The sequence below is a fragment of the Pholcus phalangioides genome, unplaced genomic scaffold (genome assembly GCF_987345545.1).
Source record: "Pholcus phalangioides strain wild (caught in Gottingen) unplaced genomic scaffold, Ppha-v1.0 ptg000015l_1, whole genome shotgun sequence".
Classification (NCBI taxonomy): Eukaryota; Metazoa; Arthropoda; class Arachnida; order Araneae; family Pholcidae; genus Pholcus; species Pholcus phalangioides.
The window spans coordinates 16,598,347-16,618,493 of record NW_028301608.1 but is presented as its reverse complement, the minus strand read 5'-3'; the positions used below and the strand labels follow the sequence as shown (position 1 = coordinate 16,618,493).

At 37.6% G+C, this 20,147-nt stretch overlaps 2 protein-coding genes across 5 annotated transcripts in view; one reads left to right on the top strand and one right to left on the bottom strand.

Annotated features, from left to right (window-relative positions):
- Nucleotides 1–10,187: 10,187 nt before the first annotated feature.
- me31B (ATP-dependent RNA helicase me31b) overlaps nucleotides 10,188–20,147 on the top strand; it is a 52,701-nt gene continuing 42,741 nt past the window's right edge. Inside the window, exons 1-2 of one of the 4 annotated variants that reach the window (XM_089243044.1) lie at nucleotides 10,204–10,382; nucleotides 18,035–18,206. The gene's annotated coding sequence lies outside the window, so the exon portion shown is untranslated. Of the gene's footprint in view, nucleotides 10,383–10,461; nucleotides 10,716–18,034; nucleotides 18,207–20,147 lie in introns of those variants that run through there. The other 3 variants (XM_089243042.1, XM_089243045.1, XM_089243043.1) reach the window with 3 other exon arrangements.
- Nucleotides 14,573–15,610, bottom strand: LOC149075560 (uncharacterized). The gene has a single exon (XM_089245444.1). The coding sequence runs from the start codon at nucleotides 15,608–15,610 to the stop codon at nucleotides 14,573–14,575; it is 1,038 nt and encodes a 345-aa protein (XP_089101570.1).

Here is a 20,147-nt window from a genome sequence, read left to right as displayed (position 1 = left end):
TATATTTACATATACGTGTATATATACATGACACTCATATATATTGATTTACTCCTGCAATTTTTAACAAACATGATGCTTCTGTGACAAGTTTAGAAAAACTGGTATCATGTTCTGGCAAATGTTTCAACAACAATGGAAAACATGACTAGAAAAATAGCTGAAGATATGTAAAATCTCTGAGATAAAAAGTACCTGATATTTTAAGCAGCTTGTTTGTTATCAGTGTTTCTCAATTCAGAAGCCATTTACATTTGTCAAAAAATTTAATAAAAATGTACAATTTTGTTGTAATTTTTTAGACTTGATGAAAAAATATTTGCCAAGTTTTTAGAGTATAACACCCAAAAAATATCCAGAGATTGCAAAAGACTTTTTTAAGTTATTTAAACTCATAAAAATTTGATTTTAAAACTGAGATTAGCGTAGAATATTTAGAATTCTCTTTAATGCAGGGTTTTCGAACTATGTGCCAAGGGGCCCTGGTGCGCCTCCAACCTTTTTTCAAAAATATTCTTTGTTAAATAGCTCTGGAGGGCCAGTGAGCTTGGAGATAAGCATTAAATAGGGAAAGGGGCAACACAGGTGGAAAAAGTTTGAGAACCCCTGCTTTAATGTATTTTTATTGAAAATTTTGTATTAACAAAATTTAACCATAACGCTGCCTAATCACACCATAAACGCTGTGATAAGGCTTTGTGTATGTTTTTTTTTAGGAAATGGATATAGCATAGACATTTTTTTTATAATTTTGCTTGCAACCAACTCTAATGATCTGGATTTTTCCCCATAAGCTACTATTACTCAGCGGAATTTTCCCCCTACAAGCTCAACCATACTCATGTATAGATTAGTTATAAAAAAAGAAAAACATTTTTTGTATTCATAAAGGAAATAAGAGAAAAATACTGGATATGCAGTATTTATGAGAGAGAATGTAACTGTTGTATATAATTAACTTATCACAAAGATAAGAACAGATAAAATTATCATTCCAAATAGGATAATCAGCATTTATAAACCTGCTATCTATCTAAAGTGGCTGTAACTTGCAGATAAGGGTAATATAGGGGGAAACCTCCCTAGTTTTCTGATTTCACTGAAAGACTATTTTTCTGTATATCCATGAAACTAGTACAAAATTCGGTTTTCTATAATAAAGTATGATAATCTACTCATTAAATGTGATTCTATCACTGTGAATTGAAATTTATGATTAAACAGGTGGGATACAAACTAATATAGTTCAAATAAATAAAAATTTTGTTGGGGAAGGTTTTTGCTTCATGGCCAGTACTCAAGAGAAATAACAATGTATTAAAAAAATTATTCCAATGATAAATATGACTTCGTTATACTACATACACTGTCTGGCTGAAAAAGGTCATAATATTCTATTAATATTCAATGTGTAAACCTTGAGAGAAAGTGTTATGATCTGGGGTTGTTTCTGTGTTCTGGAGTATAACCAGCAAGAAAAAAAAGTAGTAGTCAGCTAAGTATTTTTTGCAGGGATAACCTTGTAATGGGAAATGTTTCTAATTGAGAATATATGTTTGATCACCTCAAAAAAAATTTTTCTTTTATGGAAGCAGGTGTTAATTTTTTTTTTTTTTTTTTTTTGAAGATATACAAACACATTATTATTATCAACTCAGGAAATAAAAATCCATTCAGTTCGGAACTTGCGCCAAAAAAATTTCTAATTCACTAATTTTTGAGGGGGGGGGAAGTGTTTGTTCCTCCCTCACTCTTCCGAGGAAATAAATTATTGTTTCGGTCTTGGATCCACCCTCCCCATCAGCCGTCGTCCGGATCTGCTTGGAGGTTGAGGAAGTGTACCGCAAGCCCTGTTTTTTCCTATAGAAACAGGTAGGGGGCAGGTTGCAGAAACAGGTTTTTTGCGCCGCATACAACTAATTATTGAATTGATTTCTGAGTAAAACTTCAGCGTACAAAAATTTTATAAATAATGTTGGGGCTAGATATCCGTGTCAGCTTTTCTCTTGTGTGTGTGTGGGGGGGGGGGGGAGGAGTTCAATGGATAGTTCCACTGGATTGTCCTATTACATTCTTACCTATGTCATACTTTTGTCACATTTCACGTAAATGTGTATCACACGTGTGTTGATTTTTTTTCCAACATTCTCTGTCCTTCCCTTGATCATCTGTCATGGCTCCCCCCACCCCTTTATTTCCCATCGGTGGTTCAATGAGGGACGAAAATAAGAGTGAAAACACAAAATTCTCACCTATGGCGAGACAATACCAGCTATAGTAGATACTTTAGCTGGTGTTGGGCGAGACATCTTTTCGGCACTCCTCGAACGTGGAAGCCGCACCTGTAAAACGTCCAGGAAAAAACGCAAATTTGTTTACGTCTATGCGTACATGCATCGAAAAAATTAGTTTTCTCTGCAAATTGATAAATCCATCAAATTTCAAATTTAGAGACCAAACATCTTTTCTATATTTTTAATGCAATTTTTTTTACCTATGATTTAGTCCGTTCTTATAGTAGTGATATACTGCTGATGCGTCCGGGTCGCACAGCACATGTGCTGTATCATGCAGTGGTTTTCCAGAGCCGGGGTGGCTCTTCTATTGTTGTGACTACCGAATAACCTTATTCGGAGATAGTTTTGAAAGGCTGGAGGGGGGCACGATTATGTTGATGTCAATCCACATATATGCGTGTTCAGGCCATTGCCGTCTTAACCCGCGAATCCACCTCACTAGGTAGAGAACATCAGAAAAATCGCTCTACCCAGGATGCTCTTAAGATGGCTCTGTTTCAGGATGTCCCATAAATTCGTAAATGGTTTAAAATTCTGCGAAAAGTTATTTTAACGAAGGAGGATTTTTTTTTTTGGTATAGGGAAAAAATTAAGTTCAAGTTTTTGTCGATAGAGAGCGCCAGGGCCGCAACTGGGGGGGGGGGGTGGTACAGGTGGATCTTGTGCCCCGGGCGCCGAACTAGAGGGGGCGCAAATTTCACTCTTCAACCTCTCCTTCAATATTATGAGGGGGCGCCAAAATGCGTGCTTGCCCCGGCCGATCAAACATCTAGTTTTGGCCCTGGAGAGCGCTGCACGGAAGCAAATCAGGTTCATTGGCGGATAAAGCACTATCGGTGAAGTTGTTTCACCTCAGCCACGAATCGCCGGCTGAAGCTTTACGAACGTTTCGGACGCAGAAGAGATTGAAGAAAGGTTCAGGTCTAATCACTCCTGCCGGACTGGTTTTCCTGGCACGCTATCGACAAAAATTTGAAGTAATTTTTTTTTTCTGTACCATAATAACCCCCCTCCCCCTTTCGTGAGAATAACTTCTTCGTGAACCGCATTGAAATATGCCAATTGCTTCAATTTTATACATTTTCAAACTATTTACGAATTTATGGGACACCCTGAACAGCTCTATTAACATTATATCATTGACGCTACCCCCGTCCTCCAATATCTCCGCCCATGCATACAACAATATACAGATTTATTTCCAAATGTGAAACAAAATAAAAAAAATTTTGAATAGCGCAGGTTTAAAATTTAATTCCAGGAAATAAAGAAATAAACTCAAAGTAAAAATAAAAATTGAGAATATTGAAAAAAATTATTTTTTTAAGATTGATGAGAGAGAGAATTCGGAGTTAAAGAGAATATTCGAAAATTAATGTTAAGAGAAGTAATTTCAGAATAATAAAAATTCAAAATTCATGAACGCTTTCAATAATTTGGACACTGACCATCTGACTCGAGGCCGTAGGCGCAAAGTTATTGGAAATATTGGGAGGGCTCGAATCCACAGTGTTCACTTGTACACATCTAGATGCGCAATTCACTCATCTAATCTCAATTTTACACCTCCAAATTTCGTTGAGAAGTGAAAATACTCCTTCAAATTTTAGGTAATTTTATTTTAATAGAGTTATTTCTCTGTTTCATAAAGAAATACGCTTTTTTTACAAAATTACCCCTTAAAATTTTTTAGAGGAGTGAAATTAGTCCTTGAAACTATTTTCTCGAGTAACACTGCTCGACCCCAATATTTATATACATGGCCCCAGAGGTGGATTAATATCTGTTGAGGACCTTAGAGCAGAATAAAATATTATGCCCCCTTAAATTAGAAAAAATTGTAAAGTTTGGGATTTTGAGGGGGCCCTTTAGGAAGTCAGGTGGTCAGGGGTGTGTGCCCCCCCCCCCCCTTTAAATTCGCCTTTGCAGGTTTTACTAGCGAAAGCAAAATTTTCATCCCTCACAGTGTCGTCGTAACGCATGGCCCACCAGGGGACGATTTTTACATTTTTTTTGTTTTCGTGCTGTTTAATTCAATATATAGAAGGGCCCGTGAAAAGTCTGTCCTGCCTGGGGGGTCCTGATGCTGGATGTTGGAGCCGTGGTTCTATATTATAGAGATGCTAGCAAATATTAGGGATGGATTGAGGAGATCAGGCCCATGGGCCAGATACAAGTTTATGCCTGTGCTCGGGACCCATTGACCCATCCCTTAAGACCCCAGTTAAAGAGGTCCTCCTCCTAACCAGATCATGGCCCACCGCTCTATCTCAGTGAAGAGATTTTAGCAGGTGGTTGAAGAAGACTTGGGCCATGATGGATAATGAACATATACGTGTGTTGTGCACTTAACGTGAAGTTTGATTCTGTGCAATGCTTGTTATGTGTTGTGCTGCCATTTTTTTTTTCCAAGAAGAAATGTTTTCACTTATACAAGATGAAAAAAAGGGGGGGGGGGATATATGCACAATATATACATATTACAGACAGACGTAATTATGTATTTGACAAGGGGTTACTTGGTTACCCGTACTGACAACATACAATGAAGCTAAAACTAAGTTACTAGTGAAATTAGTATTGATATAAGTATGTTAAATGCGCGAAAAGAAAAAACAAGACGTATGAAAAAAATATACATATATGTGTGAACGGCAAATCAAGAAAATACATGTACTGAGTATAAAACATATAGGTGGCGGACAGGTACTTTTTTGTAAAAAAAAATAAGCAAATCGCTTCTGTGAAACACAATCAAAATGTATAAATTTATGTGTGAGTATTAAAAGTTTCAATATTTAGTATGTTAACAGTGTATTGTTGAAGTCGTCGTTTAACAGCATGAAACGGTGTTATATTTTGCAATTCAAAAGGTAAAGTGTTATACATTTTAGGAGCAATGTAAAAAATGTTTGCAAAAAATATTTTTTCTATGTGAGGGAATCTCAGACCACATGAGGTCGTCTCAAGGAAACATTCATTTTGAGTGTGAAAAGATTTCTGTTTTTGTGCAGAAAAATTATTGCTTTATAGAAGACAAGTTGTCGTAGGTTTGAGATATATTTATTATGTAAAGAAATGTCATTTGAAGTTGAGGACCCTAAAAACTTGAGAAATTTGAATTATAATTTGTACTAAGTTAGTCTTATAATCGCAGCCCCATGTAAGTAAACCGTATTGTAATGATGAATGAACCAATACCGTCTAGAGCAAAAAGGATACCGTCTGCTCTAGAAGGTATTGAATGAACCCAGATATAATAAACAGAGCGCAAGAAAGTGTGATGAACAATTTTTCGCAAATGATAAAACTTATACGAGAAAAATCTGACTTCTTTCGTGAGGAATTCACACCATCTGTCATCAATTTTTCTAATTATCAGTAAAGTATAATGATTGAATAGTTGCATCATTGTAAGCCTGTTGCTCTCGGTGGCGAGACTTTTTGACTGAGGGATCGCTTCGCATTCGAGCCTTGAAGTTGGGAACCGCAGAAAACCAACTTCAGCCGACCACCACTGTAGTGACGGTTAAAGAGGTCCAGCACCAGAATAGGAAAGACATTCGTACTAGAAGCGTACGCGAAAAAGAAGCTAGTGATCCCCGACCCATCCCAAGACGATCAAACACTGACTTTTTTGTTTGAATATTTCTGTAAAAAATTTAAATGTACAGAAAGAGAGAGAAAATACCTTTATATACATTAGTGGTTCTCAAATTTTTTTCCGCCGCTCACTTGCCCTAATAGACCTGTAGTATCCTCTGCTCCCCAGAAAAAAATCTAACAATTGTTAAGAACCTCTTCATCAGTGGCGTCGAAGCCGGGGATGCTGTGGGTGCTCGAGTATACACGGTAATTTGCGGCCGGGTCCGAACACCCCTAGAATTGATTATCAGAAATCAAAATTTGGTACATAAAGCTGAAGCCGATCACCCACAGGCTCGAAACATTTCCGACGCCCTGCTCTTCATGGTATTGAATAGGAACACATTAATAAGAACAGCTCACCGCGGTGCCCCAGACAATGGTTGGTAGCATCCCAAAGAGCCACGGCACGCACTATCATCTTCTCTAAGCACACTATAAGAACCATTGCTTTACATACTACCTTTATCGATTACTTAATTGATTTAAAATCTTTTTTTGATTGTTAGCAAAGACCAAAAATTTCTCTGGGAGGGATTTCTTGTGCCACACACCCCTTCAAAATCGTAAAATCGTAGATCGTAATCCTACGCAGTACCGTAACAAGAATTTTCTGGGGGCGGAACACACATATTTTTGTTGACCCCGTACACTGTAAAAAATTCGGGATTTTTTTGTTTCTCACATTCCGCCCCCTCAAGATTGCCGCCCGAGGTAGTCACCCCCCCCACTCTGGCCCTTATCCAACATACGTCTCTGGTTCGTGAGAGTGACCTAGAGAGAGGAGGTGCTAATGTTAGTGAGCGACCAAAAGAGGGGCAAAACTCCTAGAGAGCAGTCGAGTGATTAGGTCAGTGAGTGAGCAGAATAGTGACACAGGGAGTGTAGGAGCATGTGAGATGATCTCTAGAGATCAAGGACCGGGTTAGTGAGCGACCAAAACATTATGTAAGCATGTGAATGAACAACAGAGCGACCTAGATAGCGAGGAACTAGGTCAGTGAGTGACCAAATCGGTGACTAGAACCAGGGTCCCTGTAAGAGCATCATGGGCCTCAGGACAAAATGAGTTTTCTGAGGCCTTCCCTGACAAATTTACATGCTTACTCTAGAAAATTTTAACCACATCTCATTTTTATGAAGCCCCCTCTCCCCCCCCTATTTTCTTGAGGCACCGGCCCCAGTAGCACAACGATATAGTACAATATCTGGACCATATCGTTATATATCGAAATGTCAGAGGAATATCAGATGTCATAACTATGATATAGAACGATCTCGTCCTATATGGTGCAAATTATTTATGATATTAATTGATCAAGTCTTTAATTTTTCAGTCGAATATGTATTTGATTCCATGTGAATAATCTTTACTTTGAAGGACATGAATGAACGCCAGGGGCTCTGCCACCGGACTTATCCCGTTGCCGAGATCTCTTCCAGCCCAGCCTCGTGGCAGAGGCTGGGACAAAGTGAGTGCACCTATCAGTCTGAGTGTGTAGCTGGTATTGTGTCTGATATTTCAGTGCTGCCATCTATACTTCAAATTTCGAGTGAAGTGTGATGATTGAATATTTGTAACGTTGTAGGCCTGTTGCTCTCTGTGGGGAGACTTTTTAACGGAGAGATCGGCTCGCATTCGCGCCTTGAAGTTGGGAACCGCAGAAAACCAACTTCAGCCGACCACCGGCTGTGGTCGCCGGTGGGGTTCGAACCCGGATCCTCGCGATGCGAGTCCGTCACTATGACCACTCGATCACCACAGCGGTAACTTTGAAGGACAACAACTTAGGACAATAAATTATTTTATTATAGTTTGAAATACATAGATCTATATCGTGAACCTGACAAGATCTATATCAGACATACAATATACTGATATATCAACATATTGTGTGCCTTCAAATAAAAATGTTGTCTTCGAATAAAAATTTGGAGAAAATTTAAAGTCAAGTGTACAATTTTTTGCTTGAATGAACAATTGTTCATACATGAAATTTAGCTTTTAATAGGATAAATTATGCTGATGTATGTAAAATCATTTCATCAGTTATAATTGAATCCTTACTGTGTATGTTTTACATCGTATGTAGATGTTGGTATTTTAGGAGGAGCAAGAACTTATCCACCGTAACTTCAATTGCCACTTTATAAGTGCACACAATTTTTAATTTAAAAAAAAATTGCTCTTGTTTTTGCTGTATATATGTGTGTTTTTCTTTTAAAAAGTTACTTATTATTAAATAGTTGATAAGGTTTTCGCGGCCATCATTTGATAAATATTATTATTTTTATTTTTTTCTTTGATGTTTTCATTTTTTACCATACTTTGAGAATTTTAACTTTTTGGTGTTGCGTATTTTTTTATTTTGTATTTTTTGTTCTATTAGTATAAATTAATAATCTTAAATAAATAATTAATATATTACACTTTTGGTGTTGCGTATTAATTAATTAATTAAATTATAATTTCCTTAATTATAATATAATTTTGTCAATTATCTGCCTCTAGATGATAAATGTCTCACATTTTTTTCTTTTGTAACTTTTGTGCATACATGAAAATGAATAAATTTGATTAGAAATACCATTGAGAAGAAATATAAGTTCCTTATTTCTTTTCTAAGGGAAATACAAGTAAAAAATCATTACTTGTAAATTAATGTTATAATAGCAACCTCCAGCCAGTGTTGTGGTGGGTTGGTAAGGCACGGAGTCAAAATTGGGAACTAGTTTAAGGTTCAAACCAGGGCTATTCTACCATCTATTCTACAAGAATAGAGACGGCCCTGTTCAAACCCACCCACAGGAAAGCTATAGAATTTTTTTTTAATTTCTTCTGAAAGAGTGCCACCTAGCGTCCAAAATTTGAAGTATTTGCATATATCACATTCACGATATAGATCTCTTTATCCCTGACTATGCCTTTTTTCAGCCAGAACGGTATAGATATAGATCTATATCTTTTTGCTACTTGGAAGGGGATGCATTAAGACAGCACTGCCTACAATGTGTTCAAGCATGTAAGTGACCAAAATAGTGTGCGAGTATGTGAGCAGCGCCGTCTTAACGCATGGGCTCACCCTGCCATGGCCCGTTGTCCTCAAAAGAAGATAGGGGCCTCAGAAAAATTAGAAGTAGTTGAATTTTTTCAAGAATTCACGAGGGAGAGCCTAAGAAAAATCATTTGACCCGGGGGCTGCACGATGTTCTTAAGATGGCCCTGCATGTGAGTGACCATGAGAGTGACCTAGAGATTGAAGTGTATTTACAGCGAGGGGCAAGGGAGGGTTATGGTGCAGGGCTGCAAATTTGAGTCAATAAAATTAGACTTGAACATGGCCCCACAAGGGTGGGGGTGACAGGGCTCAGGACAAATACCACAATTTTTTGTTTTTTCATGCATTCTTTCTTTCAAACCGAGCACAACTCAGGTCTATCGCCATGGGCAATTTACTACTTTGTGAGGTGTGCCTAACAAGTCTGAGTGCGCATCTAGTGTTGTGTTTGATTTTTCAGTGCTGCCATCAATATTTCAGAAGTGAAGTGTAATGATTGGATATTTGTATCGTTGTAGGACTGTTGCTCTCTGTGGCGAGACTTTTTAACTGAGAGATCAGCGCATGGCCCCCACATCCTGTAGCGGGGCCCCTAGGGTAGGATCTTTTGCGGGTCTCTTGGTCAGACTTTTAACGGGCCCCTTCTGTAGTTAATTTATAGCGTGAAAAACAAAAAAATGACAACCGTCCCGGGCCCCAGGGCTAGAGCGCTGTCGCCCCCCCCCCCCCATGTAGGGGCCATGGATCAGCTCGCATTGTTTTTTTTTTCCATGCTATAAATTCACTATAGAAGGGCTGGTGAAAAGTCTGAAAGTCCCAAAGATCCCAGCCTAAGGGTCCTGCCTCAGTATTTGGGAGCCGTGGACTTGAATGGGAGAAGTGCGTATTGTTTTTTTTTTTGCGTTTTTTTTGTGACAGCTCACGCGAAAAATATAACCTATTCAAAAAGTTAATACGATCGACGCTAGATGACTCTGCCCTTCACAATCCCAGATTTTAATCATTTTTCAAATTTTTTTTGGAGAAGCAGACGGACAATAATTTCCAGACGAGTGGGAATCATTTATCAAATGTCTCCTTCTCATCACAATCCAGGCAGTAAAACATCAACACAGATTTAATTTTTTTTTAATATTATATTTGCATACGTCACAACGGGATTTCGAATAAATGCGGTAGCCATCTTGTTGTTTATCCATTTTGTGCTGAACTCGTTGTCGTTGGTTCGTGTGTTCGTTCAGTTCAAAAGAAAAAAAAAAAATTAGTTTTGAGAAGAAAAAGCATCGGTGGTTTTTAATTTTTCTAATTAATTAACGTTATTTATGAGTTGAAGAATTAATTGGAAAGAAAGACTCGACATTTGTTTTCAATGTGGAATCTAGTAAGTACCGAGAAATTTCATTCCAATTCCCGTTTTATTATTATTACTTTTTTTTTTTTTCTTCTGCTGCTGCTGCTCCATTCTTTTGAAGCGAACGTCTGCGTGAAGACGTCCAAAGATGGCTGCCGACAGCTTCTGTGTCGAATCCGTGATGTTCGGAAAGAACTTTTAATAACATAAATTCGGGAAGGAATAATTTCGAAGAACGTGAATTGTTGATTTCGGTCATTTAAAATAGTTTATGGTTAATTGGAATTTAAAGTTTAATTAGATGTTATTTGAGTTATAATATTGCGTCAATACAAATCCATTGTGGGGGCCGTCATTCCGAAGGTAGGCTACGAGTTTTATTTGAATGTTATTGAAATTGATTTTAAAAATAAAAATAAAAAAAACTTACTGTTTTATTGAATTTGTAGCCAATATTGTAACTATATATTGTTTTTAATGTTCTGTTATGGTTCTTGTTCTTTAGCAGTAATAAGAGCTTTTAAATGACCCTGACTTAATGTTGGAGTTTTATATTCGGAAACTAACTTGATATTCGTCTATTTAGGAAATTTTTATCCTTGAAATGATTGAGTCAAAAGTTGGTTAAATTCATAGTTGATATTCATAATTATGAAAAATTGTGTTAGGCCTGACTATGATTTGGGTGGGAGGAGGAGGGCTGCATGATGTAGCTCCCTCCTCCCATGACTAGGGTTGAATTTCCATGGTTAAGTTATGTTTGAAGTTGTAGGCAGTGGGCAAATGTCTCAGTTGTATAAGTAGGGGGGCTCTGACTTTTCTGAAATTTCCAATGATTTTGATTGGAGTTTTAACTATTTATAGTCCTAGTTGTAATAACATTTAAAGACTTCGTTGGTCTTGGATTTCAAATTAGTCTTGAAGTGTAGCTTTGTTAATAAACTGTAAAGTTCTACATTGAAATCATTGTATGTTTATAACGTCTCAATATTCATTTGTTCCCTTTTATCTGCTTTCAATGAACTCTGAAGAGGCAATAATTCGCACTTAAAGGTAGTGTCATTTATCAAAACATTTTGAAATTTGTTTTTAACCAATGAATAACCTTGCGCTGCCATGGCGCAAAAAAACTTAGACAGGGCCATAACTAGGATTTTCGCCACCCAAAGCAAACATGATTTTTCTGTCCCCACAATTCGATTTTATAGTGTTCTTCCCTCCCAAAACATGTCCTTAAATTTTGTTCCCCGGGACAGTTGCACCCTTCTAGTTCCGGCCCTGTCTTAAGAAAACACTGTTTTAGAGATGAAGAAAAATTCCTATGGTAGAAGCTATTGATGTCGCATTAGATTGTATGTCCTTTTGACTAATTAATCTTTTTAAACTTTTATTTATTGTGGTAAATGTCTGGGTTTGGCAAATCCATTAGAAAATTGTAATTGCACCAAAAATATTATGTATGATTGTACCTTAAAGGACCATGGGCAGACTGTATAGACAGCTGACATCAGGGCGAGACATCACAAAAAAATATTGGAACCAGAATGTTTTAGGTACCAAAAATTTTTTTTACTTGAAAAAAAATTTCCAAAATAATGCTTTAACTTTTTCAGGCCAGTGTGACCCTCTTTTACGTTGGCAGATATGCAGCTATAAAATCCAAACATATTTTGTACTGCTCTCAGCCTGCAAAAAATATAACTACACAAAGAAAATTTTGGCACAAATATTAATGCTTTAGATGTCATGGTATACACAGACAGGGTGTTAAAGAAAAATATTGCCAAAATGAGAGGTAATTTACACATATCGCAATCCAAAATTGCATTAGAACATAGATGTACAAATCCATCCCGAGTCACTAGTTTTCATCACACACTTGTAAATACACCTAATTTTAAGAAGGCTTATCAGTTCATACAGTGTCAATGTGTGTGCAACTGGCAAAACTTTGAGCATAAAGTAGAATAATCTTAGTATTATTCAGGGCCTGATGTTATCGTGCGAGCGACATAGTCGCAGAAGGGCTGGTGGGTAATAAGGAGTTATTTTTGGAATAATTTCAGGGCTAGCATGAAAACATTCGCTTACACACACTTGAAAAATGCCCAGAACCTGTCCTGATAGCTTTTTAATAAATTATTGAAGGATTCTTTGTCCTTGTATTAAGTATTTTTAAATGACATCTGAGTACATATGTTCCTATGTCATTTTTCATATCCCATGTCAATCTTTTTATTTTGGTGATGGTTTTTTTAACACCCTGTATATAGGGTGATTCAAAAGAGATGGGCAAAACTTCAAGAGGTGGTAATATACACAAAAACAATTTTCATCAGAATGCATGGTCTAAAAAAAATTCAAATGTCCTCAACAGGCTGCAACATAATAAAAACAGGATACGAGGAGAAAATACAAGAATAACGTATACATTAAAAAAACAATTTTAACCTTTTACTGGCCAAATTTAGATTCCAACTGATTTTCATTATTTTTTTTTTTTAGTTGCGAGATATAAATCGAGAAATTGAAGAAAAATAATTTCCCTATGCGTTTTCTTGAATGTTCCCAATTGGGAACATTGGCCGGATCTGACTAAATATAATTTTCGCAGTGAAGCCATCACAGGATGATACAAAATTCGTCATCATTTAATAAATTTATTCAAAAAATTAAATACATATAGAATTTTAAAAATGATGAAAATAAATTTCTCTCATATATTCAAGACATGTATATCTGTATTATAATAAAGAGCTTATGATGAGCTGAAATGCTGGTCTAAAATTCACAAAAGAATACATACATATGGGTTTAGGTTTTTGTGTGGATCCCTTGGTAAGTTGAGATATTATTTGAAAATATTTATTTATTTACAATAATCCCAGAAGGCATGAAATGCACTTATACTGGAAGGGGAAAAAAAAATAATAGTCAGTACGGGAAGCACTTCGCATACGGAGCCAGGTCGAAATCCCCAATAGTGGAAGTAAATCTTGCGTAGGAGGCACGTACAAGTTCTGATGGAAGACTGTTCCATATTCTTGCCACACTGCATCTATATCCGTGGAAAAAGCAATCCCTTCTAGCCATTGGTATTCTTATTTGGAAGTGATGCCTACATAGGTTAACTTGCCTGTCTATGATCTCAAAGAAAGGCTCTCTCGATGGTAGATAAACAATTTGGTGGACTAGTTTGTAGCACATCTTCAGATCTGCAGCGATTCTACGCCATTCCAGTGAGTGTAAACCCAGAAATTGAAGTCTCTGGCAATAAGATAGACCGCTCATGCCAGGTATTCGTTTAGTAAACGACCTCTGTGACTTTTCGAGGAGCTCTATGTCCTTGATTTTGTAAGGGCTCCATACTTGCAAACAGAACTCCAGGGTCGGGCGAACGTACACACAGAAAGCATATGACAACGTATGCGCATCACGCTTACGGTATGCCGTACGTAACATAGTCTGCAAAGCTAATAGAATTTCATATATGTCATGATAATGATCAGTGAAATCCAGAATGCGGCTCATTGCAATACCTAAATCCACGCATGTATTCAATTGCTGTAACGTTTCATTACCTAGTTGGTAATATTCAGGATTGGTGCGTTTACCTAAATGCATTGATCCACTTTTTGATGATGAAATAGGTAGCTTATACTGACAACTCCACTGGAAAAGTTGTTGGCATGCAATTCTTAAGCCCCTAGTGTTTTCCACTGGAGAGAATAACTTCACGTCATCAGTGAATTGCAATAGAGAGATGGGTGACACAGCCTGAGTAATATCGTAAGTGTACAAAGTAAATAAGATCGGGCCTAACACCGATCCCTGGACAACTCCGCTTGGCACCTGACATTCTCTAGACATCACGCTGGCTACGCGAACCTGATGAACTCTGTCTGACAGCAGTTCTTGAATTATCCTCACAACTTTATCCGGAACCCCCATGCAAGCTAGCTTCCTCAGTAGTAGCAATCGGTCTACTTTATCAAATGCCTTTTGGAAATCGACGTAAATTACATCAATCTCTTGTCCAGAGTCTATAGCACTCTCCCATATATCATGACAAATCAACTGCTGCACTGGTAAGGAGCGGCCAGGAATGAAGACAAACTGAACTGAGGGGATTAAGCCCATATCGTCGGCAAATGGAAGTAACTGATTGACGATGCATCTCTCAAATTTTGCAGGATATATCAGTTAACGATATCGGGCGATTAATTATTCGGATCTGCCCTGGAGCCTTTATTCTTATAAATTGGACTAATAACTGCAGATTTCCAAGAGCATGGGATAGACCCGTAGTCATAGAAGGATGTGAAGATGGAGCTAAGCAGAGAAGATATCGGGTCTGAAAGACGTTTGTAGAAACAACTGGGTATTCCGTCAGGACCCGGAGATGATCGACCAGGAAGAGAAGCAATAATGGCTTTTATCATTTGAGTGCTGAACATGTCACGAAAGAAGGGATGATCATTCATAAGGCCTTGATAACGATAGTCGTAACCAGAACAACTGAAATTATATGAACCAGAAAATATGTCCGCAAAAACGTTTGCTTTCTCATAATCTTCCATTATCGTGGTGCCATTCACAGTTAGTGTTGGTATGTCCCGGGATACACGAAGTCTACTGCGGACATCTCGGTGGAAAAAGTTCCGATCATGATTTTTACAGAGGTTGAGGAGATGTAAACTCTCTTTCTCTTGGACGTAATTTGCATAGTTCCTAGCCATGACCTTGTATTGTTCTTTAGTGGTTTGACTAGGTATTGATCTATATTGACGCCAAGCATGCAATTTCCTATTGTTTAGCATTCGTAAAACCTTATCTTTTTTTCTAAATCTCATTTGACGGGGAACATGTTCACGAGACCGCAGAAATAGAGCTGGCAAAGCATCCGCAGCTGAGATAGTTCCAGCCAGTACTTGGTTCTGCAGATCTTTTACAATAGCTGATAATCGTGGATAATCTGCATTGTGATAGTTTAGTGTTGATCGGCAATCTAATCCTGTTGTAATATGCAATGAGAAGTGTATCGGCAAGTGCAGTGGATTATCGCTGTTGCAGAAGGGTGGAAGTGCATATACGTCGTAGACCACCGAAGGATCGGTAGCAAACAGAAGATCTAAGAAGTTTTCCCTTTTCGTGGGAAAATCGACCAACTGAACAAGGCCTAGTTCTGCTGATATTGACATGAACTGTGACTCCAATTCAGACGAGAATCTCCCGTTTATCCAATCGATTCCCCGCATGTTGAAGTCCCCGACCAAAATCACTGGAAAGTGCGCAGAACAGTAATGCCTTAGTTCTCTCCAAAACTCACACCAATGATCTAAATTACATGTTTTATTTGGTGGAACGTACGCTGTAATAAGCCTGCACTTCCTATTTCCGCTTTTTATATCCACCGATATTATCTCAACATCTTGATTTCCATTATGCACGTTCACCAGCTTAGGTTTCAGGCTGGTTCGAATAAAATATAGAGAAAATATTATTTACAACTCTTGTACCTAAAGGCACAGGCTTCGATGACTGCTTATTAGCATATACTTCCATTTTTATATAGGAAACCACATTGTTTGAGCAAATCATCCAAATTTTAAATCCAAAGCGAATCTGTTTTCCCCATATGAACATCTTATTTTAATGATGAACGTAATACGATACTATTGATTCATCGATGCTTAGTTTATCATGGAACAACCCAAACTGAATGTGTGTGAATTTTTCATTTAATTCATCATAGACAGCCAACTTAACACCGGGTTGTAAGAAAAAGTTATCTATCAAATAGAAGTTATTTTTTATGTCTCTAAATTTATTTCTCGGCATAACAGTGGGGACGATCGGTACTGCTGTGTCTACTGAAAGTACCCCAGCAACCATTTTCAATTGGTATTGTGTGATACCCACTTAGTAAAACTAATCCAAAAAACTTTGCGATTTCTTTTCATTCAATTTTCAAATTCGATCCATGTTGTGCGACATAAATATTTGTCATCTCAGCCAAGTAACTGAGGTATTCTTGCGATAAAAATTTGAAAAAAATATCAATCGAGTCGGCTTGCACTTAGCTCAGGAAACTTATGACTGATTGCTTCAGTAGGTTCACGTATATTTTTGTCGAATGCAGTACTTTTTTCTCCACTTCGGTTGCATGAATTTGTCTTTTGGCACTTGACACATGTTTTCTTATTTTTTGACTGAGTAATTATGTGATCTTTTGAAAGGCAATTTTGATGTAGAAGGCATGTTGATAGGATCTGTAAATTCACCCACAAATGAACTACGTGGTGATCTTAAAACACAGATATCCACAAACATCTGCAGGAACAATTGGGCCAAGCATGTTGTCATCGGTATCTTCCTCATCTGTAACCCGTTCATTTTCATCAGGCAGTAGCTGGCACATTTTGAATTCTTCATCAGAGATGTGATATATCAATCTCTCAAACTCAGTCTAATAAGCTACTAGGATAAAAAAATATAGTAAAAAGAAGTGAGTATCAACTGAGAACCCATACCAACAAAATTACTCAAAACGTAGAGGGGAGGCGGGGGGAGGGCAAGCTCAGTCACAGAAAAAAGGGGTGCTGTATGTAAACAGGGAAAAATATCAAATTTTACATTCCCTTCTTTTTGAGACATGCCAGAGAGGGAAAAAGCAATAAATTGTTTTTTGGAATGCCACACCTCTACATTGCACTTAGAATAGTCAGTAGTGGCCAATGTTTCCAATTGGGAACAATCATAGGAAAAGTTCCCTGGAATTTGAACAAAATTTTTTTCCTCATTGAGCATTTCTTATCATTCTTGGCAATATTCTACAATTAAAAAAAAATTGAGATGCATGTATGTTTACAAAAACTATTTTAATAATTACAACATAAACATAGATATTTTGCCTCAAATGGGTGATTTTAGAATAATGATATAATAAAAGCTGAATCTAATAACTTTTTTTCATTTCTAAATTAAGTTCAGAACCTTAGCTGTTTTTTTTGCCCTGAACATATATTTTTGTGAAAGAAATATTTTTTTTGAATTAATCAAAAGTATGTTCCCAATTGGGAACATTGGCCGTTAAAAGGTTTATGAATAATTTACAATAATTGCTTAAGAGCGACCGCCAAAAGTGGTGCAAGAACAGTGGTGAAAGAGATTGGCAAACACTCTGGAATATTCCAGACGTATCACAAACCTTCCCAGAAGCAGCTGAAAGTCATGTCATTAGATTTTCTTCACAGTCAAGAGGAGACTTTTCAGCTGTCTCCACAAAAGAAATCAAGACACGATAGATCTGGCGATCGTTGTGGGTAAATTACAGGACCACCTTGCCTTATCCATCGGTTTGGAAAAGTGACAAGTGACGTCCAGCGAGATTAGATTTGTATTTTATCTCACAGATGGCGGCACTTGTAAAGCCGACACCATCCTATTGTCACGTGGGAAAATCAGGGAAGAAGCGATCGAATCATCAAGCGAGCAACATGTCACTCTTGCGGATTTTTGTTTTGTCTTATGTTTCGTGTTGTAAATAAATTATTTTAATTAATTATCCTGAATCCTTTATTTTATACAAATCACGCAACCTATCAACTAAATATTTTTCTCTAACGCCACTAGATGGCGTAGATTACACAATTATTATGTTATTTTTCCTGCCTTTTGAGGCAGATGTTCTTTTTTATCAGCTCGAGTCAGTCGTACTTTTGATTCATCTCATAAATAAACAGCACATTAGGCGATCCCAGCACGATCCAACCCACACGGGTAAAAGGTTTACATCCCGGGAGGGACAGAGCCTGGGTAGTGTCTGGTCTGGCGGAGCATATTGGGCAAGAGGTATGGCACTATATTCTACATTTCATTTTTTTTTGCATCTTGTATTTCATGCATCTCATTTATATTATGTATCCGATATATATTTTTTTACACCTTATTGAATTTTCTGCATTTAATTGTACATTTTGCATCTTATATTTTTTAAGTATATTTATTGCACATGATTTCCTGCATCATTTTATTCTGTATCTTATGCACCATTGTATTATCTCTTGCACATCTCTTATTCTACATGTTATGGTTAATTTTTTTGTATCACATTTTCACATTTTATCTCATTTATCGTTCTCTCACCATGTTCCTTCACTGGGGGGAAACTCATGTGGATTAGAATGTAGAAATATGGTGCAAAAAAAAAAATGATGCACCATTTGAAATTCAATGAATTTTGGTTATCAACCTAGGATTGAATTTGACTTTTCTGCCAGACCTAGTGACATATGGTTGTACTGGCACAGTGTAATTTTTCTTTGAGCTTGTTTTTGTGAAGTTCCACACAGACATCGTTAAAGATAAATGCGGGTTTCACTCTGTCAAGTGAAACACAGGTCTTTCTCCCATTTACATTTAAAGTGATTTTTTTTTTCATTACGAGAAAGCACTTTCATGGGGTCCGGTATATGGTTGTGTCAAAGGTGGTGTGATCTTGTAAATTTGAAGAAACACATGTGAGTATGTTTGCAGTTGAGGATGCACATAAATTTTGGATTGCCCGTGAGATGTTTTGCATGGTTTGATATTGTTCATACGTTCTCTGAGCTGTTGTACGTATGTGTATGTTGACCTGGTGTATCCGTGCAGAGATCTGCCGGTAATCTCAGTTGTACCAAAAACTAACTCGGCGCTAGAGACTTTGATATCTGGCTTGACGGCTGCCCTGAGACCAAGTAAGATGGCTGGCAATGTGACGTCCACTTTGGATTCTCACGTGCCTTCAATGAGCTTTTTAAGACACGGTGGAACCGTTCAACCATGCCATTGGCCTGTGGATGGTAAGCAGTGGTAAGAATCCTGCTAATGCCAAGCAGGTTGATCAGTTCTCTGAAGAGTGATTCAAACTTCCGTCCTTGATGGGCTGTTATGGTTGATGGACATCCATAACGGCAAATCCAACCATCGAACAAGGCACGACAAATGCTGTCTGCTACTGATGACTTCCGGACATCTGGTGTAGCGATCAATTACTGTTAAGCAGTCTGTCTTTCCTTCTGAAGGAGGCAGAGTCCCAACCAGATCGATATGAATATGAGAAAATCTTGCATCGGGTGTTGCAAAGGTGTCTAAAGGTGTTTTAGTATGCTTATGAACCTTTGAGCGTTGGCACTCATTGCAACACTTTACCCAATCTTTGTTCCTTCTCATGTTAGGCCAAACGTATCTTGCAGATATTAACTGAGTAGATGATGCTACACCTGCATGAGCAAGATTGTGGAAATGATGAAAAATAGTCTTGCGAAAGCTCGCTGGAACAAATGGTCTTGGTGAGCCTGTAGACACATCACATACCAGTTCTGTAGTGGTAAATGGACTTGGCATTGACTTGAAAGTCAGTGAACTAGAGTTGTCTTGCTGTGACTGTTTTAATTCAGGATCCTGTCGTTGAGCAGTTGCAAAAAGGTCAAAATCCAGGAATGGTGATTTGGAAATAGTTGATTTCTATTCTTGAGTCAGCTACCACATTATCTGCACCTTTATTTATTATGACGAACATCAGTGGTCAATTGCAAGATGAAGTCAAGGTGTCGCCATTGACGTGGGCTGCATTTATCAGGATTTTGCTTGAAGGTGAAGACGAGAGGTTTCTGATCCATGAAAATTGTGAATTCACGGCCGTCTAGGAATCTTTTGACAGCAGTGTACATTGCTAACAGTTCTCGGTCGTAAGTGGAGAACTTCTGTTGACTCTTTGTCAGTTTCATGGACAGGAATGCAACGGGTTCC

Excerpts from the sequence above, each read along its gene's own strand:
- LOC149075560 (XM_089245444.1), bottom strand. The coding sequence starts at position 15,610 with ATGCGGGGAATCGATTGGATAAACGGGAGATTCTCGTCTGAATTGGAG.